Here is a 27372-nt window from a genome sequence, read left to right on the forward strand (position 1 = left end):
GTCTCCCCACAACTGGAAAAGCTGGGAAGACCCTGACGGTCAGGCGCAAAGGACGATCCATCGGACACGGCTCCATGTCCTCGTGGTGAGGAGTTTGAACTTTTAGAAGCTAAAATGGTCCCATCAGGAGACGCCGTGGCGCTGCGTGGGGTGGTTGGGAGAAGCTGGTGGTTGATCTTCTTTGCCCAGAAGGAATTTCAGCTGGAATTCCAAAGGGTTTCGGGAGCCTTCTGGATCGCAGCGAGGTGTTTTTGTGGGTGGCTGCAGATGGAGGGTTTCATCCGGGAGCACCGGTCGCTGCCGATCCCGTCGGCGTCGATGTAGGCACAAAGTCCGTCCCCCCGGATGTTGAACCTGCTCCGAAGGGCACAAGGAAAACTCAACGGGAAGGGAACGGGACTGCTGTCAGGGAGCAAGGACCACCCTTTCCAACAAAGACCCCACCCCAACCCAAGGGAAAACTGCCTCCTGCTCCACAATTGGCCATTGCTCGACCCCAAGGGCTTCATCCGGAGATGCCACCAACCCCCAACCAACATCTGCGTCACTCGAATCCATGGATTGTGGCGGTTAACTGCTCCCACCTCGCGAAATCATAAAATCACGGCTTCCTGCAATGGGTTGAGTTGGAAGGGATCTCCAAGCCCATCCAGTCCCACCCTCTGCCACGGGCAGGGACACCTCCCACTGGATCCGGTTGCTCCGAGCCCATCCAACCTGGCCTGGAACCCCTCCAGGGATGGGGCAGCCACCACCGCTCTGGACAACGTGGGCCAGGGCCTCCCCACCTGAACAGGAGAACATTTCTTCCTCAGAGCTCATCTCCATCTCCCCTCTTTCGGATGAAACCCATTCCCGGTCGTCCTTTCCCTAATCCAGAGCCCCTCTCCAGCTTTCCTGGAGCCCTTTTCCATACTGGAAGGTCACTCTAAGGTCTCCCTGCAACCTTCTCTTCTCCAGGCTGAAGAACCTCAACTCTCTCAGCTTTGCCCTCGCATAGGAGGTTCTGCAGCCCTCGGATCATCTCCGTGGCCTCCTCTGGACTCGCTCCAACTGCTCCGTGTCCTTCCTGTGCTGAGGACTCCAGAACCGGATGAAAGACTCCAGGTGAGGTCTCACCAGAGCAGAGCAGAGGAGCAGAACCTCCTCCTTCGTCCTGCTGGTCCCACGGCTTTGGATGCAGCCCCGGGAAAGGTTGACTTTGTGGAGGGCAATGCCACGTTGATGGCTCGTGTTGGACTTCCCATCCCTGGAGGTGTTCAAGGTCAGGTTGGATGGGGCTTGGAGCAACCTGATCCACTAGAAGATTCCTCCTGTGGAGCTTCTCATCCCCCCCAGCACCCCAAGTCCTTCTCCATGGGGTTGGAGCCCAATCCCCTGTCTGCCCGGGCTGCTGCGATTGCCCCGACCCGGATCCAAGACCCAACGCTCGGCCTCGTTGAAACGAACTCAAGGAACTAATTGAATCTTAGTTCATTTGACCCATCTCAGCCCGGAACACGGGACGGGTTCTCCACGAGGACACAGCAACGTACGAGTTGTTGAAGACGGATCCGTTGAGCCACTTCCAAGGGCCAACGTTTGCCCTCCGGAGACCGACCCAGTGCTGCGAGGAACCGCCGTAGCGCGAGAGGAACCCCTACAGGAGGGAAAACCCAAACATCAGGTGGTCCTTCACGCTTCTCCTTCCAGGGGAATCCCAATTCTCCTTCCCGAAAGCCACCGAGACAGCGGTTCCTCGGGGGTTCCTCACTTACCAGTTCCTCCCGAGTGCCGATGGTGGCCAAGTGGGCTCCGAGCAAGCGGCAAGAGTTCCGAGACCTGTTCCAATCTCTTTGGTCCTCCACGAAGTAGAAGCACTTCTCTCTGTATCCGATCCAGTTTTCCAGGCAGTTGGGAAGATCGGGAGAAGGGCAGGATGGACAGGACGGACATTTCTTAGCTGGAAAGGAGCAGAAGGCATCGTGGGGACTCGGCCGTCGCTGCCTTTGCTCTCAGCGAGGAGATGGTTTTGTCCCCTTACCCGCCAGCGCGATGATGGCGAGAAGCAACGCTGCCACGAGCACCGTGACCCCGATGGGGACCTTCTTCTCCTTGATGCACTTGAGGGTGAAATCTGGGAAGAAACCACATGGAAGAAGCATGAGCAGAAGAAGGAAGAGCTCCCTGAGCTCTCGCGTTCCCCCCAGGGGTCTCTACCACAGCCCCAAAGCATCTTGAGGAGAGCACAACGGGAGGCAGCTCCGTTGATGGAGGTGCATCCCAGTGTTTCCACCAGCTTCCAAGGAGTTTTAGGGCTGCCCGACCTCACTCCATCCTCTCCAACCCCCCAGAGATGGACACCACCTCTCCAGACCCACAGCGTGAGCTGCCCCACCTCGTTCCATCCTCTCCAACCCCCCAGAGATGGGCACCATCCCTCCAGACCCACAGCGTGAGCCGCCCCACCTCGTTCCATCCCCTCCAACCCCCCAGAGATGGGCACCACCTCTCCAGACCCACAACGTGAGCTGCCCCACCTCGTTCCATCCTCTCCAATCCCCCAGAGATGGGCACCACCTCTCCAGACCCACAGCGTGAGCTGCCCCACCTCGTTCCATCCTCTCCAATCCCCCAGAGATGGGCACCACCTCTCCAGACCCACAACGTGAGCTGCCCCACCTCGTTCCATCCTCTCCAATCCCCCAGAGATGGACACCACCTCTCCAGACCCACAGCGTGAGCCGCCCGACCTCGTTCCATCCTCTGCCTCCAACCCTCTTCCTCCTTCTTCCATTCTCCTCATCTCGGATCTCCATCGGATCTCCCTGTGTCACCCTAAGCCCAGTTTTGACCTCTGGAACATGACTGGTGCTTCTACTCTTGGTGTTCCAGCAGCCGAGTCTTCTCCTGTGCTGAAACCCAGAGCCGGTGGAGACGCGATTCCATAGGAACTGCTCTTGGAACCCACCTGAGCCACGATCCCACCCAAAGCCCCACCTCCAGCCCATCCCACCACACACGGGACAGCTCGTAGAGCTCCAGGAGAGGGGGTGACGTTCACCGACCTGCGTTGGGCGCACCTTCCGCCATCTGCGGTGCTGCCGAAGCCACGAATGGATCCCTCAGCTCTCGCAGCGACGGGAAATCGCGGCACCAGGGACCAGCGAGGGCTTCTCGGCTTTGCCGGAGTCACTGAAACAGAGACAAAAAAGCTCATAATCCACCCCAAAACCCTCTTGGCGAAGCGCGACGCCGTCACAGTGTTGGCATTGTCCTCAAATCTCTTTTTTTTTTCCTCATCCCAGCCTGTGTTCCTTCGGAATTTTCACTTCTCCGACTGCATATTTGTTTCCGAGAGCGTTTATTTGGTTTTCTGCATTCTTTCTATTGTTGACCTTTCCCTGGAGGTGCCTTTCCCCCCCAAAGCTCCTGGTGAAAAACAGGGGTTTCTCATCCAAGAAACAAACTCGTTCCTCCGAGACCTATTTGGAGAACACAAAAAACCCCAAACCTCAAAAAAAATACTCATATTTCCAAGAAAAACTTGAAAAAAACAGAAGAAGAACTCAACGACACTGACCTGAATCGCAGGTGGTCAACAACAAAGCCTCCCAGATGCAGCTCCTCAACCGAAGAGCTTCCGTATGGCCTAAAATCCCCTTTTACAGCCCCCAAATCAACCGTGCGGCTGGTGTTCCCGCTTGATGTCAGCCCCATAACTACAAATCTCCTCCGTTTTGGACCTTCCGGGGAGTATTTTCCAGGTTAAAACAACCGACGTGGGTTTGGAAAGGTCTAAAAAGGGTAATTTTGGGGCTTCAAAGAATCGATATTGAATATGGTTTAATGGTTGTAGTTATTTCATGGTGTCACCAGGTTGGAAAAGACCTCGTAGATCATCGAATCCAACCATAAATCATCGACTCCAACCATAGATCATCGACTCCAACCATAGATCATTGAGTCCAACCATAAATCATCGAATCCAACCATAGATCATCGAATCCAACCATAGATCATTGACTCCAACCATAAATCATCGACTCCAACCATGAATCATCGAATCCAACCATGAATCATCGAATCCAACCATGAATCATCGAATCCAACCATGAATCATCGAATCCAACCATGAATCATTGACTCCAACCACAAATCATCAAATCCAACCATAGATCATTGACTCCAACCATAGATCATTGACTCCAACCACAAATCATCAAATCCAACCATAGATCATTGACTCCAACCATAGATCATTGACTCCAACCATAAATCATCGAATCCAACCATGAATCATCGAATCCAACCATGAATCATTGACTCCAACCATAAATCATCGAATCCAACCATGAATCATCGAATCCAACCATAGATCATTGACTCCAACCATAGATCATTGACTCCAACCATAAATCATCGAATCCAACCATGAATCATCGAATCCAACCATAGATCATTGAGTCCAACCGCAAATCATCAAATCCAATCATAGATCATCGAATCCAACCCTATTTTCTACTGTTTCCAACACCAACATTCCAATAATTCTTGCCCCAGGTTGTGGTTTGGGGGTTTCATGGAAGGGTTTGGGTTGGAAGGGACCTTAAAGCCCATCCCGTTGTAACTCTCGCCACGGGCAGGGACACTCCACACTGGATCCGATCGCTCCAAGCCCCATCCAGCACCTCCAGGGATGAGGTATAGAAGTACTGGAAGACTCCAAGGTCTCCCCAGAGCCTTTGTTTCTCCAGGCTGAAGAACCTCAACACTCTCAACCTCTCATACAGGTGGTTCTCCAGCCCTCAGATCACCTCCGTTGGTGTCCTTCGGCCTCGCTCCAACAGCTCCACGTCCTTCATGTGTTGAAGACTCCAGAATTGGACATAGGACTCCAGGTGAGGTCTCACCAGAGCAGAACAGATGGGTGGAATCCCCTCTTCCCTCCCCGCTGGTTCCACCACTTTGGACGCCGCCGAGGGCAAAGTTGGCTTTTTGGGTTGTGAACACACGTTGAGATGTTTTGGAGTGAACCAAGAGGTGACGGAGGAAGAGGAACGGGGAATAAAACCAAACCCAAGCGGATGTCAACAGCAAAACTCGATCAGCAGAAAATATTCTCCACGCCTTGAGCCGGGGGAGGAAGAAAGGACTCGTGTCCCACAAAGCATGTCAAAAATGCGACGGGCGCCCATTGAGTTCTGGCACGTGGAGAGGAATCAAAGGCGCTTTTGTTTGGTGCCCAAAGGGAGAGGAACCCAATAGCAACCAAGAATGGAGAACGCCCAAATGCTGCCGCTGCAAAAAAGGGAAAAATCCACCTTTTCTTGGCCAAAAAGAGAAAAATCCACCTTTTCTTGGGCAAAAAGAGAAAAATCCACCTTTTTTCTTGGGCAAAAAGAGAAAAATCCACCTTTTCTTGGCCAAAAAGAGAAAAATTCACCTTTTTTCTTGGGCAAAAAGAGAAAAATCCACCTCTTCTTGGCCAAAAAGAGAAAAATTCACCTTTTTTCTTGGGCAAAAAGAGAAAAATCCACCTTTTCTTGGCCAAAAAGAGAAAAATTCACCTTTTTTCTTGGGCAAAAAGCAAAAAATCCACCTTTTCTTGGCAAAAAAAGAGAAAAATCCACCTGTTTTCTTGGGCAAAAAGAGAAAAATCCACCTTTTCTTGGCCAAAAAGAGAAAAATTCACCTTTTTTCTTGGCCAAAAAGAGAGAAATCCACCTTTTCTTGGCCAAAAAGAGAAAAATCCACCTTTTCTTGGCCAAAAAGAGAAAAATCCACCTTTTTTCTTGGCCAAAATGAGAAAAATTCTCCTTTTCTTGGTCAAAAAGAGAAAAAATCACCTTTTCTTGGCCAAAAAGAGAAAAATCCACCTTTTATCTGCCAGAAAAAAGGGGAAATTCCCCTATTTCTTGGCCAAATCAAGAGAAAAATCCACCTATTAGCGTTTCTTTCTCCACACCATCTTCCCAGTCCAACCTTGCAGGGAATCTGCTGTGGAATGTGGGGTTTCCAACTTCCAAGAGCCGCTGGGAGAGGTCGGAAGGTCCCACGGAGGAGCTGTTGGCTCTGCATGGCAGAAGCAATCTGGAGACCTCCCTCCTTCCTCAACCCACCAGTACTCGCAGGACACCTGGAAGGTTGGTCCGATGCTTTTGGGATGAAGCGGGAGCGAGGTAGGATGTTCCTTCGATCTTCTCCCCAGCTGGAGGGGGTTTCTGCTCCGGTTTCACGGCTCCTCTGAGCTCCAGGGAGACGGAGAAGCTCCCTCCGCTTGGAGGACGTTGCATCTAGGGATGAAGCCAAGTCTTCGGCAACAAATGATTCCAACACACGGCACAGGTTCCTGGGTGGAGAATTCTCCTCTCCCGTGGATTTAGCAGTGGAATCTCTGGAATGAAAAGCCTGACTTGCTTCACCCAAGTCCAGCTCAAACCTCCCACCACGCCATGTTCTCCCACCCCCTTTCCGTAAGGATTTTCCTCTTGTTCCTCACCGCTTGGTCCAAGGGAAAAGGTGGTGGCTGCAAACCTCCAGAAGCCCTCCTTGATTCCACTCTCCTGCGATTGGACGGCTCAAGGCTTTGCAACCCACGCTGAGCTCCGGAGGCAGCTTGGAATTCCGGGATTGTCCGGCTCAGGGTGTCCCCAGAGCAGGATTCTCTTCCAGCATCTGGAAGGTGGGAACTTCTCCAGCTTCTGAACCCCAAATGGATGGAGAAAAAATAACCCAGAGGAGGGTAGGAAGCTCCAAACCCTCCAACATCTTCACCCAAAGCACCTTGGATGGTTTATAGGTCCCAAATCGCATTGGTATTACCCACAAAGAACCATTTCCCACAGCTTCTTCCCTACTGGAAAAGAATCGTGGAATCATCGAATCATAGAAGAGTTTGGGTTGGAAGAGACCTTAAAGCCCATCCGGTTCCACCTCCTGCCATGGGCAGCGACACCTCCCATGGATCAGGGGCTCCAAAGCCCCATCCAACCTGGCCTGGAACCCCTCCAGGGATGGGGCAGCCACAACTTCCCTGGACAACCTGGGCCAGGGCCTCCCCACCCTTATCATGAAGAAGTTCCTCCTCATGCCCAGTCTAAATCTGCCCCTCTCCAGTTTATCCCCGTTGTCCCTCGTCCCATCCCCACGAGCCTTTGGGAACAGCCCCTCTCCAGCTTTCCTGGAGCTCCTTCAGGCACTGGAAGGTCACTCTAAGGTCTCCTCAAAGCCTTCTCCAGGCTGAAGAACGCCAACTCAGCCTGTCCTCGTACGGGAGGTTCTTCATCCCTCGCATCATCCTTGGAGCCTCCTCTGGACCCATTCTGACATCTCCATCTCCTTCTGTTGAGGATTCCAGAGCTGGACACAATCCTCGAGGTGAGGTCTCCCCAGAGAGGAGCAGAGGGACAGAATCCCGTCCCTCTCTGGTGGCCGCGATGCTTCGGATGCAGCGCGGGAAGCACTTCTCCCCCCACAGCACTGCAAGACCTTCTCTGTGGGACATCTCTCACCGTCCCTATGCTCTCAGGTGAGGACTACAACTCCCATAATCCCCCGCGCCAGGGACAAAGCACCAGAGCCTCAGACTACAACTCCCATCATCCCCCGCGCCAGGGACGCTTCCCGCCTCTCGGGGGCGGTGCCGCCGCGCCTGCGCGTTGGCGGGAAGCGGGCGGGGGAGGAGGTCCCTCCGCCATCTTGTGCCGCTGTCTGAGCGGCGTGGAGCGATGGGGAGGCCCCTCCTTTGGCTCTTAAAGGGGGCACGGCGGCGCGGTGGGGCCCCCTCGGCTTGAGGTGCAGCGAGGTCCAGCGGAGGAGGTGCGATGGCGGCGGCACCGCGCGGGGGCTCCTCTCGGGCTCTCCCGGAGGGTTCCCCTTCGCCGCTCGGAGCGCGCTTTAAAGGCACTGGGGGGGGGGGGGGGGGGGGGGGGGGGGGGGGGGGGGGCCGGGGGGGTAGCTGACGGGAGAGGGCGGGGCTAAGGGGAGGAGGCGTGGCTAAGGTGAGGGGCGGGGCTTGAGGAGGAGCCAATGGAAAGGCGGGGTTATGGGGCGGAGCTTGCGAGGCGCGAGGGCCCAATGGAAAGGGGCGTGGCTACGCGTGGGCGTGACTAAAGCAGCCATGGAGGGGGCGGGGCTTTGCGGGGGGCGGAGTTTGAGGGAACGAAAGGGGAACGGCTGTATGGGCGTGGCTAAAGAGCAAGGGGCGGGGCTTAATGGGGTAAATGGAAAGGGAGGGTTATAAAGGGGGCGGAGCTTGCGAGGAGGGGTGTGGTTTGAGGGGAATTGAAAGGGCGGGGCTACGTGGGGGCGTGGCTAAAGGAGCGGAGGGCGGGGTTTAAAGGCGGAGCCAATGAAAAAGGCGGGTCTATAGGGGCGGGGCTTGTGAGGAGCGAGGGCCCATTGGAAGGGGCAAGGCTAAGCGTGGGCGTGGCTACAGCAGCAAGGGGCGGGGCTTTAGCTTAATAGGACAGAATAGGGAAGGGTCGTGGCCATGGCGGATGGGCGTGACCAACGGGTTGAAGATGGGGCGGAGCCAGTGGAAAGGGGCGTGGCTTGTTGAGGGCCAATGGAAAGGATGGGGTGCATTCATGGAGGCGTGGTCTCGCATTGAGCGCGACTGGTGGGCGGGGCTTAGTTGCAGGGGGCGTGGCCAGAAAGGGGCGGAGCTTGGGGGCAGTAAAGGGAGTGTGGGTGTCCCCCCCCCATGTCCCCACACCCCCCCCTCGGCCGCCACCTCGGGGTGACCCCCCCCATGTCCCACATCCCACCCCCGTGTGACCCCCTCACTGTCCCCGTGTCCCCCACAATGTCCCCCATCTCCCCCCTTCATCACACCCAAGTCCCAAATCCCACCCGTGTGTCCCCCCAATGTCCCCCCATCTTCCTGTCCCCCCTCAACCTCCCCTGTCCCCCCCAAATCACCCCCACATCCCCCCAATGTCCCCATCCCCCTCAATCATCCCCATGTCCCCCCCAATGTCCCCATCTCCCCATCCCCCCAATCACCCCCATGTCCCCCCATCTCCATGTCCCCCCAATGTCCCCATGTCCCCATCTCCCCTGTCCCCCCAATCACCCCCATGTCCCCATGTCCCCATCTCCCCTGTCCCCCCAATCACCCCCATGTCCCCCCATCCCTGTGTCCCCAATCTCCCCTGTCCCCCCTCAATCACCCCCACGTCCCTGTGTCCCCCCCCAATGTCCCCATGTCCCCCCAATCATCCCCATGTCCCCCATCCCCATCTCCCCTGTCCCCCCTCAATCACCCCATGTCCCCCAATGTCCCCATCTCCCTCCAATGTCCCCCTGTCCCCCCAATGTCTCCATCTCCCCAATCACCCCCGTGTCCCCCAATGTCCCCATCTTCCCCACAATGTCCCCATCTCCCCCGTCCCCCCTCAATCACCCCCATGTCCCCCCCCGGCCGCCCCTCTTGGCGCGAGGCCACCTCTGGGTGTCCCCCCATGTCCCTCACGGTCCCCGTGTGTCCGTCCGTCCGTCCCCCCCTGAAGCCGATGGAGCCGTGTCGCCCGTGCCGCCAACGCGCCCCGGATTGCGTCCGCCGCCAGAAACGCCGGGAGCTGGACGCTCGCCGCAGCAAATGCCGCATCCGCATCGGGGGACACCTGGAGCGTTGGTGTCGCCTCAAGGAGCAGCTCGGCTTTGCCCTTCATTCCCAGTTGGCCCAGTTCCTCCTTGACAGGTTGGTGGGAAGGGTTGGAAAAACCCTTCCAACCTTTCACCATTGGGAAGAGAAAGGTTGACGTTCGCTCCGTCTCCTTCTTCCCACCAGGTACAGCTCCCACGGCGGCGTCTGGAGCCCAGGTAGGTGCTTCCCACCCCAAATCCACCCTGGAATCCATTCTTTGAGGTTCCTAAGAGGTTTGAGAGAAGATTCCCCTTGGAATGAGAGCTTGGAGATGTTCACCAGAAGCAGGAGGCTCCATGGGTTCAGCTGCGTTGGGGTTGTTGGTGTTTCTGGCTTTGGGGATCAGGTGGAGGTTTTGGGGATCAATTGGAGGGTTTGGGAGATCGATTGGAGGTTTTGGGAGGTGAAGGAGATGGATTGGAGGTTTGGGAGATGGATTGGAGGTTTTGGAGATAGATTGGAGGGTTTGGGAGATGGATTGGAGGTTTGGGAGATGGATTGGAGGTTTTGGAGATAGATTGGAGGGTTTGGAGATAGATTGGAGGGTTTGGAGATAGATTGGAGGGTTTGGGAGATAGATTGGAGGTTTGGGAGATGGATTGGAGGTTTGGGAGATGGATTGGAGGTTTTGGAGATGGACTGGAGGTTTTGGAGATAGATTGGAGGGTTTGGGAGATAGATTGGAGGGTTTGGGAGATAGATTGGAGGTTTGGGAGATGGATTGAAGTTGTTTTGGAGGTGGATTGGAAGTTTTAGGAGATGGATTGGAGGTTTTGGGAAGTGGATTGGAGGTTTTGGAGATAGATTGGAAGGGTTGGGAGATGGATTGAAGGTTTTGGAGATGGATTGAAGGTTTTGGAGATCGACTGAAGTTGTTTTGGAGATGGATTGGAGGTTTTGGAGATAGATTGGAAGGTTTTGGGAGATGGATTGAAGGTTTTGGAGATGGATTGAAGTTGTTTTGGAGATGGGTTGGAGGTTTTGGGGAACAATTGGAGGTTTTGGAGATGGATTGGAGGTTTGGGAGATGGATTGAAGTTGTTTTGGAGGTGGATTGGAAGTTTTAGGAGATGGATTGGAGGTTTTGAGAGGTGGATTGGAGGTTTTGGAGATGGATTGAAGTTGTTTTGGAGATGGATTGAAGGTTTTGGAGATTGACTGAAGTTGTTTTGGAGATGGGTTGGAGGTTTTGGGGAATGATTGGAGGTTTTTGGAGATGGATTGGAGGTCTTGGAGATGGATTGAAGGTGTTTTGGAGATGGATTGAAGTTGTTTTGGAGATGGATTGGAGGTTTTGGAGGTGGATTGGAAGTTTTAGGAGATGGATTGGAGGTTTTGGGAGATGGACTGGAGGTTTTGGGAGGTGGATTGGAAGGTTTGGGAGATGGATTGAAGGTTTTGGAGACGGATTGGAGGTTTTGGGGAACGATTGGAGGTTTTGGGAGATGGATTGGAGGTTTTGGGAGATGGATTGGAGGTTTTGAGGAACTATTTGAGGTTTTGGGCAACAAGTGGAGCTTTTTAGGAGCAATTTGAAGTTCTGGGGGCTGCTATAAATCAGGAAGCTTTTAATATGGTGGAAACATCAGAGTTTGGAGGAGATGGTGGAGAAGGAGGAAGGAAACCCTTGCAGATGTCCCACCCATTGCTTTTCCGTAATGGAAACCAACCCAAAAGCCAACGGTTGGAGTTGGTTTTTATGGATTGATGTGGTTTTTGTGCTTCCAGGTGAGCCGGAGCCCGGGTTCCTCCACGCCGATGCCCTCCAGCGCTTGGTGGTCCTGTCCCACAGTCACAGCCGGGAGTGCGGCTTCGTCCCCGACGTGAAGCCCCCGGCACCGGGCGGTGCCTCCCGGCTGGTGTGGGAATGCGTGGCCGGACACAGCTTCTCCTGGGGTGTCGCCAGCATGGTGGAGGACTCTACCTCCACATCTGGTCCTCAAGGAGAAGAACGGGAGGACTCGGGGTGCGGCTCCCCACCGAGTAGCGCCCGGCGGCGCTCGCTCCGGCGAGGACTGACTGCCGAGTCTGACTCCGGGAAGGATGAAGCCAAACCAGAAGGAGCAGCTCAAGCACCCAGCGATGACATGGACCAGAGAGAAGAGTTAGAAGCTGGTGGTGATGATGGCACCGCAGGTGAGCTCCTCTGTGGCCCCTTTCCCATCCTCATTTCCCCGCTGGGTCCCCGTCCTTCAACTCTTCTCCCAGTCCCAAAGGCACATCCCTCACCTTCCCACTGGGATCAGATGTTCCCTCAACCCTATCACCTCCTCCCAACGTGGCAGCGCCATCGCATGAATCGAATCTCCAGGGCTTTTCTGGAAGAAGAGCCGGAATCATCTCCCATCAGGCTTGTTCCTCCCCCAAAACAAGCCTGGATCTTCTCCATCCTCCTCTTCTCTTGGAAGAGCAAAGCTTGGAGACCCCACGTTCACTAAAGCTGTTGAGAAGACCTCACCAAACCTATGTAGATGCAGCTCTTGGCATCTTCCAGGAGCCACAGCTCGTGATGTTTCTTCAGACTGAAACCCAGAGAAGAAAACCCTTTTTTTCCCCTGTAGGAAAGGGACTGAGGAGGCGTTGAGGTTCTTCTAGTAGAGGATTTTGGAGCAACTCACCCCTTGTTCCTTCTGATCAGCAGGACAGCCCCATGGGGGTCCTTCCCAACACGCCCAAAGCTTCCCAAGCTCGCTGGAGAGTCACTCCCCGTCCTTCTCCTCTCCCAATCCCATCTCAAGCAGCTCCGGCTTCAACTTCCATAACTCCTGTTGTCTCCTTGCAGCTCCTCCAGTGCCAATGGAGACGGGGACCACGGCAAAAGATGACGGGAGGTGAGTGGGGGGACGTGGGAGTCTTTCCTCGAGGTATCTCAGGTCTTCCCAGAGCTGAAGGTCATGTTTGGACCCATCCATCTCATCCCTTGAGCTCTCTACTGAGCAGCCAACGTTTTAACAAAGACCTTTGACTTCGATCCTGGTGTTCCCTCAGCGCTTCCGTCCCGGAGGAGAAGGCAGAGCAGGGGGTGGAGCTCCAGGAAGGAGAGGAGGAAGAGGAGGAGGATGACTTTGCTGAGGACGATGATCTCACCTACACTGATGATCTACGTGATGAGAACTACCACCCCTCTCTGGACAGGTGAAGAGCGCTCGGAGCTTCTGGGAAGGAGCCTATGGACTGGGACTCCCAGTTAAGCTGTCCCAGTCTAGACTGGTCTCACACTGGAGGGTTTCTTTCCCTCTGTCTCTGTCTGGGTGAGGGTCTTGGACAGATCTGACCGCATCCAACTGATGTCCTACCACATCCAGTTATGTCCAGCCAATGTCCAACCACTTCCAGCCACATCCAACCAATGTCCAACCACATCCAACCAATGTTCACCCTCATCCAGACACATCCAACCAATGTCCTACCACATCCAAGCAATGTCCAACCTCATCCAGACACATCCAACCAATGTCCAACCACATCCAAGCAATGTCCAACCTCATCCAGACACATCCAACCAATGTCCAACCACATCCAACCAATGTCCAACCTCATCCAGCTGCATCCAACCAATGTCCAACCTCATCCAGACACATCCAACCAATGTCCAACCACATCCAAGCAATGTCCAACCTCATCCAGACACATCCAACCAATGTCCAACCTCATCCAACCAATGTCCAACCTCATCCAGACACATCCAACCAATGTCCAACCACATCCAACCAATGTCCAACCTCATCCAGCTGCATCCAACCAATGTCCAACCTCATCCAGACACATCCAACCAATGTCCAACCACATCCAAGCAATGTCCAACCTCATCCAGACACATCCAACCAATGTCCAACCACATCCAAGCAATGTCCAACCTCATCCAGACACATCCAACCAATGTCCAACCTCATCCAACCAATGTCCAACCTCATCCAACCAATGTCCAACCTCATCCAGACACATCCAACCAATGTCCAACCACGTCCAACCAATGTCCAACCTCATCCAACCAATGTCCAGCCACATCCAGCCACCCTGAACCAAATCCAACCATCTAAACCTTCTTGCCGATCGCATGTCCTTCTTCCCGCAGCGACTCCGAGCCGCAGCGCCGCCAAAGCCAGCCCAAAGCCCGGAAGAAACCTGTGAAGGAGGAGCTGCGTCCAAACGAGCCAAGTCCAACCGGCTTCAGCTCACCGGAGGAGAAGGTTGGACGACTCAGGTGAGTCAGGACGGCCGCAGCAGTGCGGGGATGCTGGGGATGGGCATCGGCGGCGCTGGGCTTGGAGCATCCATGTCTCCACGGCCACCAAACGAGCGTTTTGGGGCACGGTGGAGCTGCTGCTGTTGGGAAAGCAGATGGAAACCATCCAACTCAACCATAAATGATGTCCGAGCCCTGGGCGGGACAGGAGCCACGTGTGCCCAAGGCCAATTCTCCTCACAGAACCATCGTCCTCAGGGCAGAGCCACGTTCCTTGGCCTCGTTGCGTGGTGGGAGTTTGGGTTCTGGCACGTGGATCTCCTTAGGAGACTCCTTAGGAGGCCCTTAACGAGCGGTCGTTGCGTCTGTCGTGTCTTGGGGGTGGTTGAGGGAGCGAGCCCACAGTCCCGGGGCAGGAAATGGGGCCAAAGACCTCTTAAACCACCACTGTGGTGGGCACTGAAACCTCTGGGCAGCTTAGAGAGGTGCCAATTCCACACATCCCACCTATGGAAACACGGCTTCTCCAGCTGGAGCTCCCAAGGAGATGCAAACGTCAACGGCGGCTCTGCCAACCTCAAGCGTTGGTCGAACGTTGGCTTCCTAACGAGCAGCAGGAGTTAATTTGCGAGCGCTCCATCTCCCAGGGGTCGGGTTTGCTGATTCTTTCCTGGCCAAAAGGGGCTCCAAAAAGCCCAAATCTCAATCCAAATGGAGAATGGAATCAAAGTCGGTCTCGATGTTCGATCAAGAAAGCGGTCCATGCGTGGACGCAAGAGGAGACGGCACCTTGCTGGATTTTTTTACACTTCCCATACAAGGAGGGCATTAAAAGCCCTTTTTTTTCTGTTGGGAATTGGTTGGAATGACCACATAACATCACTGTGGAACGCATCTTCTCTTCACGTATCTCCTGAAAGATGGAACCACACGCCTCAGCCTCACCACGTAAGTGTCGTGCTGCTCCACGAAGGCTTTTCCCACTTTGTTTTTCTCACTTGGAGAGGAATTCCTGCTTCGTTTTGGTGCTAAACACCCTCCTTTGTCTCCTTGCAGCTCTGAAATGGCCTCGTGGCTCACTGGAAGAGCCAAAGTCTACCTGGAATCCATCCCAGCAAAGGAAAACGTGATGGTAAATACGACATTTGCTTTTCTTCTCTCCCTGCCCACCGCCGGCTTGAGGACATCAGGCACTCAACCTCACTTGGAGGGGGGAAAAGGTTGGAGATAAATCTACGCAGAATCAGGGAATCATTAAGGTTGGAAAAGAGCTCCGGGATCATCAAATCCAACTGCCAACGTAGTCCTTAAGGCCAAAAGACATTTAAAAAAGGGATTTTTTTGATGTCCCTCCGGCATTTTTTGGAGCTCTACACCCTTTCCGTTCAAAATCCTGGTGTCCACAGTTCCGAAAGTGCCTCCGAGGAGCACTGGAGCTCTGTGGAAGCGGCTGATGAAAGCAGGCGTTGACCTTCTTGGCCAACCACAGAGCTTTAAGGCAAAGCTTTGAGGCAGCACTGCCCGTTTGAAGGCTGAGCTTCGTTACAGAAACCATTTTAATTGATTCCTCCCCCTCTTTTGTCGTAGTGACCTGAAGAAGGGAGATAAAAGATGAGCCTCCAGCCTTCGGCGCCTCCATCTTCTTCCTCCTTCCCAAAGGTAATTCCATCACGAGCCGAGATTGTAGACGAAGACTCCCAACCCCATCTTTTATCCGGATGTGATCTGGCAGCGTCGTTCATTAACGATCTTTTTAATTGCCTACAAAAGCCTGGCTTGAGTTTTTTTAACGAGTCTTTCTTTAATTTCAGGACATCGGCCCAAAACAACGTCTCTTCCCACGGAGCTGTGGATAAATCCTGGATCCAAGGAGGCTGATGCCAATCCTGAGATGTTTCTAAACCCATGTGAAACCTTCTGTAACGAGCAATAAAGACGATATCGCTAATTATAATGTCTGCGTGTTCGTTAACGGCGTCGTTTCTCGCTCCGATGGGGAGAAAGAGTAGAGTGAATTCCCCAAATGGAAGAAACGGTCGCTTGGAGGATGGTTTTGATGTAGGATTCGCTTGGAAAGGCATCAACCGCAGGGTCGGAGAAGCACAACCTCACTGGAGATGTTTCTCTCCCGTTGCAGCTGCAAGAGGCGAGCGCAGGTCTGCGATGAGGACGTGGCCCAGATTGGCCCCAAGAGGATCAGGTACTTGGTGGGAAGAAGAAGCAGAAGCTGCTGTTTCCCAACCCCTCAGGAAGAGGAGAAGGTGCAGCTCTGCCCTTCCATGGTGGCACATCCTTGGAGAGCAACGCTTGCTCCGCTGGGAACCTCCTGAAGGGCTTTTATGTTCTTCAATTAGGTTTTTGATGAGTGGATGAGGGAAGATGGGGTGAAAAGTCCAAAAGCCATAGCTTTTCTGGCTCTCTTCTCGTGCTGATGATGGTTTTCCACCTTCTTTCCTTCAGGAAAGCGGCGAAGCGCGAGATCCTCCTGTGCGACTTTGAAGGCTGCGGCAAGATCTTCTCCAACCGCCAGTACCTGAACGTGAGTAACCGTTGCGCTTAAATCCACCTCAAGAATTGCGGCACGAGTGTCCCCCCTGCTTGTGGTCTCTTCTAGGGCCACCAGGAGCTTTGGAAACCCACCAGATGGGTTGGGTTTCACCTCTCCGGGTTCCATTTTAGCCGTCTTGGCTGTTGTCTTAGAGGTGGAATGGGGCAAACGGAGCTGCCGGTGGCCTTCTGAAGCAAGATAAAGGCTATGGGACTTCTTGGTTCCATGTATTTAGCAGCCGCTTGGTGCCCGAGGTCACTTGAAGTCCCACCATGTCCTTCAGGGAATGAAACGGGGGAGGGTGGTGACTGGAAGTTGCTCTTGGGCTTCCTCCGAGTGTGGCTTCCAACCTCTTCTTCTCCTTGACTCCATCCCCTTTTTCTCCCCAAACCGGCAGCACCACAAGAAGTATCAGCACGTCCACCAGAAGACCTTCACCTGCTCGGAGCCCAGTTGCGGCAAGTCCTTCAACTTCAAGAAGCACCTCAAGGAGCACGAGAAGCTGCACAGCGGTGAGTTGGGTGCCTCCAAACTCCCTTTATGGGTCCTGTGGGGATTCAAACCTCCTCACACCCTCTCTCCTGTGCTGGTCCCAACTTTGCCGTCCATACCTACGTCCTCACCAACCCCTGGTAGATGTTGCTGCATCCGTTTACTTTGTACTTGACATCTCGGGGATGGTGAGAGCAGCCTTGAGGAGAGGGACTTTGGGTACTGAGGGATGAGAAGCTCCACGTGAGGTGACAACACTGCGCTCGCAGCCCAGAAACCAACTGTGTCCTGGGCCGCATCCAAAGCAGCGCCACCAGCAGGGAGGGACAGGATTCTGATCCTCTGCTCCTCCCTTGGGAGACCTCAGCTGGAGGATTGGGTCCAGTTCTGGAATCCTCAACAGAAGAAGGAGATGGAGATGTTGGAATGGGTCCAGAGGAGGCTCCAAGGATGATGTGAGGGCTGAAGAACCTCCCGTACGAGGACAGGCTGAGAGAGTTGGGGTTGTTCAGCCTGGAGAAGACTTTGAGGAGACCTTAGAGTGACCTTCCAGTCCCTAAAGGGGCTCCAGGAAAGCTGGAGAGGGGCTGTTCATAAAGGCTCGTGGGGATGGGACGAGGGGGAACGGGGATAAACTGGAGAGGGGCAGATTTAGACTGGACATGAGGAAGATCTTCTTCAAGATGAAGGTGGGGAGACCCTGGAACAGGTTGCCCGGAGAATTTGTGGCTGCCCCATCCCTGGAGGAGTTCCCCAGGTTGGATGGGCCTTGGGCACCTGATCCAGTGGGAGGCATCGCTGCCCATGGCAGGAGGTGGAACGGGATGATCTTGAAGGTCCCTTCCAACCCACCCCACTCTACGATTCTATGATCTACCATCAATCTCATTCATCATCTCCACTTCCGTGCTTGGAGAGCATTCTAAACACATCCTAAATACATCCCAAACGCTCCTTACTCGCTCTCCTAGGCCGGATCCGGCCTCTAATCCCTTCTCCTCCCACCCCACAGACAAGCGGGATTACATCTGCGAGTTCTGCGCCCGTTCCTTCCGCACCAGCAGTAATCTCATCATCCACCGGCGCATCCACACGGGAGAGAAACCCCTCCAGTGAGTACCATTCCCACCACTCCGGGTTTCTCCGCGTCGCTTCTCATTCCATGTTTCCCTTTCCATGAATCCATGGGAGAAGCCAAGCTCTTCGCTGGGGATTTTGCTTTGCCTGATCCAACAACTGTGGGGTGTGGGCTTGATTAGGAAAGGCTTAATGAGCTGGGATTAATGAGCTGGGATTAATGAGCTGGGATTAATGAGCAGGATGCATTTCTTTGCCTGGAGGGTGCGCTTGGAGCCAATCCAACAGTGCAGGGTGGTGGCTTCCAGAAAGACGTGGAGGATGGAGATGCGGTGGGGGCCGTTCTTTAGGTTTAATCCCTTTTTCGTTCCTCTTGGTTGAATCGCCTTCCGTTTCCTCCCAGATGCGAGATCTGCGGCTTCACCTGCCGGCAGAAAGCCTCGCTCAACTGGCACATGAAGAAACACGACGCCGACTCCTTCTACCAGTTCTCCTGCGACATCTGCGGCAAGAAGTTCGAGAAGAAAGACAACGTCACCGCTCACAAAAGCAAAAGTCACCCGGAAGCGCCCACCGGAACTTCTCAAAGTGAAGGAAACCAACGGCAGACGGTGCTGAGCTTCAGCGCAGGGACACAGGCAGGGCTGGAGAACCCAGAGGCGTCCGGAGAGCTCGGTGTGGAACCCTTGGAGATGTCGGAGCTTGGGGAAGCAGAGAAGATCTCACCTCCTGTTGTCACCTCAGCTGAATATCACGGTGGGATTGGAGAGGATCCACCCCGAGGCCGCGTGATGGATGGCGTTGGTTCCTAGGACTCATCCTCAAGGTCTTGGCTGAAGGAGGGTCCGGAGAAGATGGCTGGAGCACGGTGAAACGATGCTGGAGCTGTGGCACGTGGCAGAGGTGCCAAAATTCCAGCGGAGCCGCGCTTCCAGGGGAAATCCCTGCCTCTCCGCCAAAGCCCAGGCTTCCCTGGCCTCTCGCCCACCTCCCTCGCCGCGAGGAGGTTGCCAAAATCCTTGGCAAGACGCTCAATAAAGACTCATTTTGCCGGTTTTCCCCGTTTGTGGCGGCTGCTTCGGCGCCGTTTCCATGAAAAAAAAAGGCAGAAAAGTGCATTTTCTGTGTGCGCAGCCGGCCGTGACGGCGAATCCGGGATAAATTTGGCTGCTGAGCTAAACGCAGCCCCGTATCTGAACTGAAAACAACGGAATTAGCCCAAAAAAAAGGGGTTGGGGCGGCTCTGGAAGAGCTCCTCGCCCAGGAATGAGCTGTGACAGGGGCACCCGCTCTCCTGCTGCTCCGTGGTTTTCCTCTTGGAGAAGGAATTGGGATTTTCTGGGTTGGGACGTGGGATTGGGCTCCCTTTGCCACCCAAAAGGGGGCTCCTTTGCCTCAAAAAAGGCGTTTCTTTCCCCAAAAAAGGTCTCGACGCTGCCGGGTGATGGGATCCTTCCCCATTTTCTCAAAGCCTCTCCGATTATTTAACAGCTTCCCCAAACAGTTGATTCCTTCCCCTTTTCCAGCAAGGAAAACCAAGCGTTCGCCTCCACCCTTTCTGCCTGAAAAGCTAAAGCAGATCTTTAAGCCGCACGAGGAAAGGCTGCGGAGGCCTTTTAAAGGCTCCTATTTAAGGTTAAAAAGATCTCTTTAAATTTTAACTCCTTATTTAACCTCACAAAGGTGAAGCCCCAAAACCCCCTCAGAACCCCGAGAAGCAGCACCCCCAGCTCAGGTCACCTCAAAAGGTCGCTCAGTAGCAACAGGATGGTATCCGGCCCTCAAAAAGCAGCTTTTCCTGCTGTTGCCGGGATGGAAAAATCACATTTCTTGGGTTTTAGGGATTTTAGGTTCTTTTTTTTTCTTGCACAGCATTTTTATTTCCCCACTAAACAGAGTGAACGGGCAGAGACATCACAGCAGCGGAGGCACACGGGGTTAGAAGCACGCGTGGGACCACATCAAATCCAAGGTTTTTCCTCCCCTCCCTCTTCTTCCCTGGAGTTTCCACCAGGAGCTGCCGGTAGCCAAAACTGAACCCCCCAAAAGCCGTCGTTTCCAAAACCGAATCCCCCAAAAGCCGTCGTTTCCAAAAGCGAACCCCCCAAAAGCCATCATTTCCAAAAGCGAACCCCCAAAATCCATCGTTTCCAAAACCGAACTCCCCAAAGGCCATCATTTCCAAAACCGAATCCCCCAAAAGCTGTCGTTTCCAAAACTGAACCCCCGAAAAGCCGTCGTTTCCAAAAATGAACCCCCCAAAAGCCGTCGTTTCCAAAACCGAACCCCCAAAATCCATCGTTTCCAAAACGGAACCCCCCAAAAGCCGTCGTTTCCAAAACCGAACCCCCAAAAAAGCCATCGTTTCTAAAACCAAAACCCCCAAAATGCCGTCGTTTCCAAAACCGAACCCCCAAAAAACTGTCGTTTCCCAGCGCAACCAAGACTCCAGGTTTATCCTTGGCTCTTGGCTTCTCCCATTCCCACCGTTCTCCTTCTTTTCTGCACCCAAATGTACCCATATCCCCCCAACTCCTGCCTCGATCCTGCCAGCTCCCAGTCCTCCGGGTGCTCAGCGTTAACGGGATGAGGGTGGGAAGCAGCGAGGGCGGTGTCGCTCTCTTGGCGCAAGCAGAAGGCGGGTTCGGCCCTTTCCCAAAGAAAGGAAAACCGGGATAGGGTGGCTAAAAGGTGCCGGGGGTAGAAACCTTGAGGTTGGGGCCACTCCCTCTCCTCCTCATGGGGGGTTTTTCCAGCCCTACGGAGCTTCCCGGGATGCAGGAAAGCAGAGGGTTCTGGTTCCGGCTCAACGTGGGCCACGCTAAAATCCCTACGGTTGCTTTTCTCCATCCCCGTTTCCACGGGACAGCCGAGAGAAAAGAAAAATAGAAGGGATCGCTTCTACAGCGGAGACAGAGAGGGGGGAATCACCCGGCCGATGCCCCGGAGGAAGGGATTTTGAGGGGAAAACAGCCCCAAAAAGGTTAGATGCAACAAGAAAAAACTCGCCTCCCAAAGCAGAAGGAGGGACAAGGATGGGATTTGGGAGACTTCGTCTGGAAGCGAAGGGAAAACAGGAAGGGGATGGGGCGCTACTGGCAGGGACGAGGCCAGGGCAAAGGCTCAGTTGCAGAGGGAGAGGGAGGAGCCCACGTAGAAGAGCCAGAAAAACGGGAAGATCTTTTCGGTGAAGGCGGCAGTGAAGGTGAAGATGGGAGCCATGTTATCGGCGTTGTAGAAGGCCACCCACCCGCCCTCGTAGTCCAGGTAGACCCCAATCTTCCTGGGCCGCTCGCAAAGGGATAGGGGCGTCTCCGGGGAGGTGAACGCCTGGTACTGATCCCAGTTTTTCCCCTTCCAGTTCAACCCCACAGCCCAAATCCCTTCCTCTGGAGCAAAATCGATCTTTTCCTTCCTGCGTACGGACTCGCGAGCCGCCCCCAGGACCCAACTCTCCCCGTCTCCCACTTCCACCTCCCAGTAATGCCGCCCCGCAACGAAACCCTCGGCCGCCAGCACGCAGAAGGAATAATCAAAGCGTTTGGGATTTGCCGGCAGCTCTTGGGGTGCACTCCGGAGTCGGACGCTCCTTTTGTCTTCCGACAGCACCAAGTAGGGGTTAGCGGTGTCCGGATCCAGAGAGAGATCACCTGGGAAGAGGAAAACAGGGATGTGAGCATCTACAAGCTCAAGATTCCTCTTCCACCCTTCTCCAAAGGAATTCCTTATCCCGGCTCCAAACCAGACTGCTTCCAAAACCCAGATCGAACCAAAGAGCAATTCAACAAGATAAATTAACAAAGACTTCAATTAAAGTGGAAAAACAGCCGAATCTCCACCTCAACCCCCCCACTTGCCCCATCCAAACCATCTCCGCACTCCAGAACTGGAATTTCTGGGCAGAACCAACAATTCTTAGCGCTGGAGAAGAAGCAGCATAAATATCCTGGAGTTTAAGGGCTGCTCCTATCGGGAATTAGAGCTGCAGAGTCTGGAAGTGACTGTGAGGGGGGGAATATCAGAGCCTGTGGAAAGGAGAGGGATCTATCCTGTTCCTGGCAAAGAGTCCAGCTTGGAGCTAAATCAAAGCCCACTGCAGGGCCAAAGGTCTCCTTGCTCCAGGTGGAAATCAGACTTCCGGAGAGTCCTCTTAATCCCAAATCTGAGCTTTTTATGGCAGCTCTGAGCAGCTGGATCCTTGTTTTTCCCTTTTCTTTGGCAGCACCGGGAATAATTCTCTCCTGTAATGCTATCGTGAAGGTTTGGCTGCCAGGACAACCCCCAGGGAAGCTGAAACTCCCAAATTAAGTCTTGGAAAAAATGAAGCTCAGGGTCCCCAAATGATTCCGTTCTCACCTGTGTCGTTCTCCAGCTCGAAACGAAGATTCTCTGCAGAAAGAAAGGGAAGAAGTTTAGATTCCATGGAATCTCCAGGGATTGATTCTGCATACGCGGCTTCACTCCCTGCCTTTCTCCAAGGGAGAAATCCGAGCGCAACTCAAACAGAATCCTCTTTGCAGTTGGATTCAATGCCAACTTGGAAAGAAATCCCATTCCCGGCGCTCACCCTTGAATTCCAGCAGCACTTCCTTCAGCACAGCGCTCTTCTGCGAGAAGCTCTTCAGTTTCTTCTCCAACTCCGTAAAACCGGGCTCCGGCTTGCAGAACATCCAGCTCTCAAAGCTGCCGAGGAGAAAGGAGCGTTAGGATCCCTCGGGAAAACGGAAATCCATCTTCTAATGGGAGGGAGGGAAGAAAAATTGGGATGAAAGAGGTTTGGGTGGGATCGTTCTCTATCCATCGTCTCCTAATGGGAGAGAGGGAAGAAACACTGGGATAGAAGGGCTTTGGGTGGGATTGTTCTCCATCCATCGTCTCCTAATAGGAGAGAGGGAAGAAACACTGGGATGGAAGGGCTTTGGGTGGGATCGTTCTCCATCCATCAGTGCTTGGGAGGAGAACGGGACAGAGCCAGGGTGCCTCGTCCGAGGGAAAGATGGATCTCGGTAACGAAGAAAGAGAGGCGGAAGTGAGGGGTATCCCTCGTGACAGAGAGAGAGAGAGACAAAGAAGTTGGATGGGTTTCCACCTTCCCAACACCACCTCTGCCACCGCCAGGAGCCTCCCAGTTACCCCACCAAGGGCTCAGCTTCACTCACCTGCTTCCAGCTGGGACAACAGCCTGGAAAGGGAATAAAAAACCAGGGAATTCATTAGTTCGAGTCTCTTTGGTACCTCACAGCCTCTTAAATCCTCCCCAAATTTAGCTGCTCCGCTGAGGGGATCAGCTCTTCAATGCTGTTTCTGACACGGAGCACAGTTGGAGTCACGGGGAGGGCAGGATTCGTTTGTAATGATGGGACTTTTGTTATCCAAGGGGGTCCAAGAGGCTTCACAACAAGGAGGAAGAAACTTAACCCTCACACTGAGGCTAAAATTTGGATTCCCACCCAAAAAAAAACCAGCCTAGAAGCAACTCAAAATCCCAGACTCCTGGACGGGGCAGCTCCGGCCCAGAGTTAAAGGACCCAAGTCATTCCCCAGCAGAGCGCGTCCGCACCCTGTGGTCCCCATAAATGGATTTTCATCCCCAGGGATCCCAACTCCAAGTTCCCCTACGTCTATACGACAAACTCTGAGCTGGAAGGATACATCCCAGAAGTCTCACCTGTCCGGTTGGGTTTCCTGGGCCGTTCTCTCCTCCCTGCTCTGCCAGCAGCTTATCCAGCTGGGCGATCTCTTCGGAGAGCTGCGAGACGCTCTCATCCCTCCTCTTGGTGATGTCCTTGTCCAGTTCCTCCAGGCGGGACAGCAGGAGCTGCTCCTTCTCCTCCAGGAAGCCCCGGAGCTCCTTGCATTCGGCCACAATCTTCTGCCTCTCAACTTCCGTCTGCTTCTGCAAAAACCAGAAGGGGAAACGCCGTGTGATTCCGACATCTCGGCGACCGGGGAGGGCTCGGAGAAGCACCAGCCCCGAGGAACTCACCAGCAAATCCTCGCTCTGCCGCTCCCGTTCAGCCTTGGCTTCCTCACGCCCTTTCCGCAAGGAGCTCAGATGCTCCTGGGGCACCTCCTGGAGGGAGAATGAGATCAGTTGGGAATCCTTCCCAGTTGGGAACAAGAACGCTGCCGAATTTCACCAAATGAGGGGTTTTTTTGAAGCTGGAAAACTCTGTGAACTGAAACCACCCGGGTCACCACCACACCGTGTCCTTAACAGCCCTGTTAGCCTCAATCCTTACTTTTGGGAACTCCAAAAACCCCAAAGCTTTCCTTATTCAGCCCGAAACTTGTTCCCTAAATCCACGGGAGCTGTTTGGAACCAGGTGCAGGTGGAATAACAGGCAGCGAGGTCAAAAAAGATTAATTAGAGATGATTTTTTACTCTTTTTGGGAACACAAACTACTGGATCCCACCCCTTCTGCCCCTTATTAACGGATTATCCATGGGAACCATCGTGCCTGGCCTTGTTTAAGCCCCCTAGGAAGGCAGGGAGACTCCCAGCTGGGATTTGGGAGGGAGAAATGATAGATATTTTCCAAACAAACCACAAAGCTACAGTGATTTTGGTGCCGGGAACCACAATAAAGCAGAATTCAAGCAGGAGATAAAAGCCAGGATGGGAAAAACAGGGAGCAGGGGTTGGCAGGAGCCCCCGAGGGGCAACAAAGTCGTGATAAAACAGCATAAAAGCAGATTAACGAGGAAAAAAAAAATCCCTAGGGAGCAAATGGATCAGACTTGAGAGGGTATCGTCCTAAAAAAAGACACGACTCAAAACGTGGAAGGGTTGAGATGATGATTCCTTGAGCTACAGCTCCAGCAGCCACCGAAGACGGCATAAAATTCCATAGAAATCATTCAGAAACAACTGCCCTGCCCCCAATAATTGCAGGAATTAATGAATTAATCCCACAATCCCCTTCCCGATCAGCTGTGCCAGTGCTGCCGTCTCGCCACTGCGCAGTAAACATCCGTTCCCATCCGGCATCTTGGAAACCTTTCCCCCCCCCGGCCATAAAAAAACCCAGGGCCATGGGGCAGCACCCAGAAGGGAAGAGGGGGGGCCATTCTGCACCCCACACCTTGCGGGGGGGACCCACTGCTCCCCCATGTCCATATCAATAGGGAGGGACACAGAGGGGGGAAGGGGGAACCCTACTGCACCCCAGGAGCATCGCCACTCATGTGGGGAGCTCCCTGGTGCCCCCCCAACCCGTGGGTGCCTTCACTGTACCCCTAATTTGGAGAGGGGGGTGGGGGGTGGGGGGTGGAGCCCTCCCCTTGCATCCACGGTCATTATTAACCCCTCTCACGCTTATTAGCGCTCCCCCTATTCTTTGGAGAGGGAGCCCTGCACCCTAGAAGGCCTTCTCAGGGGGTGCCCTCAGTGCACCCCAACATTCCAGGATGGTTCCTGGCCAAAGTGGGAATCCTTCCTGTCCCCCCCGTGTCCTTCCTGCCCCCCCTCCCCATTTATTGCCTCCCAACATCCCTCAGGCTGTTCCTGACTGGGAGAAAGAAACCTTTCCTGCCCCTGTCAGGATCCTGATTGCCCCCCAACATCCTCATTGTCCTTTTTCCCCCCAAGTCCTTCTGGCACCCCCCTTTCTACCCCCACCCAGGTCCTTATTAACCCCCGCTCAGTCCTTCTTGCCCCTCAACCTCGCTGGGGGGGGTCCCAGTTAGGGGAGGGTCCTTACTACCCCCCATCATCCCAGACATGGGGTTCCCAACCAGGGAGAAGAAACTTACTGCCCCTTCCCAGGTCCTTATTGCCCCCCAACACCTGGGAAGGGTCTTTACTGCCCCCCCAACCAGTCCTTATCACTCCCCAGCACTCCAGGGGATCCCTAAAGCCCCCTCCCCAACATCCAAGCCTCCCGGCTCCCTCACTGGGTGCTCCCCACAGCTTCCGGGGCTCTCAGCTCCCCCACTGGGTGCTCCCCACAGCTCCCGGGGCTCTCAGCTCCCTCACTGGGTGCTCCCCACAGCTCTCGGGGCTCTCAGCTCCCTCACTGGGTGCTCCCCACAGCTCCCGGGGCTCTCAGCTCCCTCACTGGGTGCTCCCCACAGTCCCCGGGGCTCTCAGCTCCCCCACTGGGTGCTCCCCACAGCTCTCGGGGCTCTCAGCTCCCTCACTGGGTGCTCCCCACAGCTCCCGGGGCTCTCAGCTCCCTCACTGGGTGCTCCCCACAGCTTCCGGGGCTCTCAGCTCCCTCACTGGGTGCTCCCCACAGCTCCCGGGGCTCTGAGCTCCCTCACTGGGTGCTCCTCACAGCTCCCGGGGCTCTCAGCTCCCTCACTGGGTGCTCCCCACAGCTCCCGGGGCTCTCAGCTCCCCCGGTGGGTGCTCCCCACAGCTCCCGGGGCTCTCAGCTCCCCCGGTGGGTGCTCCTCACAGCTCCCGGGGCTCTCAGCTCCCCCGGTGGGTGCTCCCCACAGCTCCCGGGGCTCTCAGCTCCCCCGGTGGGTGCTCCCCACAGCTCCCGGGGCTCTCAGCTCCCTCACTGGGTGCTCCCCACAGCTCCTGGGGCTCTCTGCTCCCCCGGTGGGTACTCCCCACAGTTCCCAGCTACCTCGGTGGGAGACCCCCCTGCTCCCAATGCTCTCAGCCCCCTCGGTGGGAGTCCTCCCCGTACCTCTGCGGCGTGGGCCGCCTCCTCGGCGGGCAGCACTGTGTGGGCGCGGTGCTCCCGGGAGAGATGGCAGACGACACACACGGCTCGCCGGTCCTGAACGCAATAGAGGCGTAGGGGCTCTCCATGGCGGGGGCAGCGCGGCGGCCCCGGCGGCCCCGGCGGGGCGACTGCAGGTAGAGGCGGCGACGGAGCTGGAGGTCCCGGCGGCGGCTCGGCGGGGCCCAGGGGAAGCCCCAGCTGACGGACGATGTGGACGATGTTACCGAGGGAACGGTTGGGGCGGAAGAGGCGCTGCGGTACGGGTTCCCGACACTGCGGACAGCAGAGGCGCCGCGCCGAGTCCTCCCAGCACTGGGTCACGCAGGCGCGGCAGAAGTTATGCCCGCACTCGGCCACCAGCACCGGGTCGGTGAAGTACTCCAGGCACACCGGGCACGTCAGCTCGTCCTGAAGGGAGCGGGCGGCGCTGCAGGGAGCGGGGGGGACGGCGGGAGGGGCGGCCGGGGCCTCCATAGCGGCGGAGCGCTGCGCCCCAAGCTCCCCTCCCTGCGGCCGCGCAGCCCCGACTGCCGGGCGCGAGGGGCGGGGCCACGCGCGCGCGAGAGGGGAAGGGGCGGGGAAGCGCATGCGCAGTGCACGAAGGGGAAGCAACGGCGCAGGCGCAGAGGCGGCGCGAGAGAGCGGGCGCCTGCGCGGGGACCCGCGAGAGGGGGGAGTGCGCATGCGCGGGGAATGAGGGGACGTGGCTAGAGGGAAAGGGGGCGGGGCTAGAGAGAGGGCGTGGCTACATGGGGA

The 27372-nt window shown here is 55.2% G+C and overlaps 3 protein-coding genes across 9 annotated transcripts; 1 reads left to right on the top strand and 2 right to left on the bottom strand.

Annotated features, from left to right (window-relative positions):
• Position 1: 1 nt before the first annotated feature.
• On the bottom strand, positions 2–7522 carry LOC104059728 (C-type lectin domain family 2 member A-like). Of its 7 annotated transcripts, none has more exons than XM_054052100.1 (6): positions 3563–4118; positions 3048–3464; positions 2024–2116; positions 1758–1866; positions 1536–1639; positions 2–354 (listed from the first exon to the last, which is right to left on the bottom strand). In XM_054052100.1, exons 2-6 carry the CDS (start codon positions 3197–3199, stop codon positions 198–200), a joined length of 615 nt encoding a protein of 204 aa, XP_053908075.1. In that variant the 5' UTR covers positions 3200–3464; positions 3563–4118; the 3' UTR covers positions 2–197. The 7 variants fall into 7 exon arrangements, with proteins under 7 accessions (XP_053908075.1, XP_053908076.1, XP_053908080.1 ...); XM_054052105.1 differs by lacking the exon at positions 3563–4118 and adding an exon at positions 6482–7522 and having other exon boundaries at positions 5–354; positions 1758–1942; positions 3048–3174; XM_054052106.1 differs by lacking the exon at positions 3563–4118 and adding an exon at positions 4893–4979 and having other exon boundaries at positions 5–354; positions 1758–1942; positions 3048–3174.
• Positions 7523–7646: 124 nt separating this feature from the next.
• On the top strand, positions 7647–19648 carry ZNF692 (zinc finger protein 692). The gene is made up of 12 exons (XM_054052064.1): positions 7647–7800; positions 9495–9685; positions 9776–9807; positions 11360–11767; positions 12273–12462; positions 12620–12766; positions 13707–13835; positions 15955–16017; positions 16278–16356; positions 16763–16877; positions 17870–17969; positions 18338–19648. The coding sequence occupies exons 2-12, from the start codon at positions 9498–9500 to the stop codon at positions 18744–18746; spliced, it is 1860 nt and encodes a 619-aa protein (XP_053908039.1). The 5' UTR covers positions 7647–7800; positions 9495–9497; the 3' UTR covers positions 18747–19648.
• Positions 19649–20240: 592 nt separating this feature from the next.
• On the bottom strand, positions 20241–27171 carry LOC128849628 (E3 ubiquitin-protein ligase TRIM7-like). The gene is made up of 7 exons (XM_054052072.1): positions 26578–27171; positions 23921–24007; positions 23603–23830; positions 23094–23116; positions 22502–22617; positions 22291–22323; positions 20241–21584 (listed from the first exon to the last, which is right to left on the bottom strand). Exons 1-7 carry the CDS (start codon positions 27088–27090, stop codon positions 21058–21060), a joined length of 1527 nt encoding a protein of 508 aa, XP_053908047.1. The 5' UTR covers positions 27091–27171; the 3' UTR covers positions 20241–21057.
• Between the last annotated feature and the right edge of the window lie 201 nt (positions 27172–27372).

Source organism: Cuculus canorus, chromosome 31 (assembly GCF_017976375.1).
Source record: "Cuculus canorus isolate bCucCan1 chromosome 31, bCucCan1.pri, whole genome shotgun sequence".
NCBI classification, from domain to species: domain Eukaryota; kingdom Metazoa; phylum Chordata; class Aves; order Cuculiformes; family Cuculidae; genus Cuculus; species Cuculus canorus.

Bases quoted from the DNA above. Each gene is read 5' to 3' on its own strand.
- LOC128849628 (XM_054052072.1), bottom strand. From the start codon at position 27,090: ATGGAGGCCCCGGCCGCCCCTCCCGCCGTCCCCCCCGCTCCCTGCAGC. The intron at 24,008-26,577 runs GTACGGGGAGGA...TTCTCCCTCCAG, and splicing joins AGGCGGCCCACGCCGCAGAG to GAGGTGCCCCAGGAGCATCT. The intron at 21,585-22,290 runs GTGAGAACGGAA...TCCTCTTCCCAG, and splicing joins CGAGCTGGAGAACGACACAG to GTGATCTCTCTCTGGATCCG.
- LOC104059728 (XM_054052100.1), bottom strand. From the start codon at position 3,199: ATGAGCTTTTTTGTCTCTGTTTCAGTGACTCCGGCAAAGCCGAGAAGC. The intron at 2,117-3,047 runs GTCGGTGAACGT...GTTTCTTCCCAG, and splicing joins GGAAGGTGCGCCCAACGCAG to ATTTCACCCTCAAGTGCATC. The intron at 1,867-2,023 runs GTAAGGGGACAA...GATCGGATACAG, and splicing joins CGCCATCATCGCGCTGGCGG to AGAGAAGTGCTTCTACTTCG.
- ZNF692 (XM_054052064.1), top strand. From the start codon at position 9,498: ATGGAGCCGTGTCGCCCGTGCCGCCAACGCGCCCCGGATTGCGTCCGC. The intron at 9,808-11,359 runs GTAGGTGCTTCC...TTGTGCTTCCAG, and splicing joins CGGCGGCGTCTGGAGCCCAG to GTGAGCCGGAGCCCGGGTTC. The intron at 12,463-12,619 runs GTGAGTGGGGGG...GTGTTCCCTCAG, and splicing joins ACGGCAAAAGATGACGGGAG to CGCTTCCGTCCCGGAGGAGA.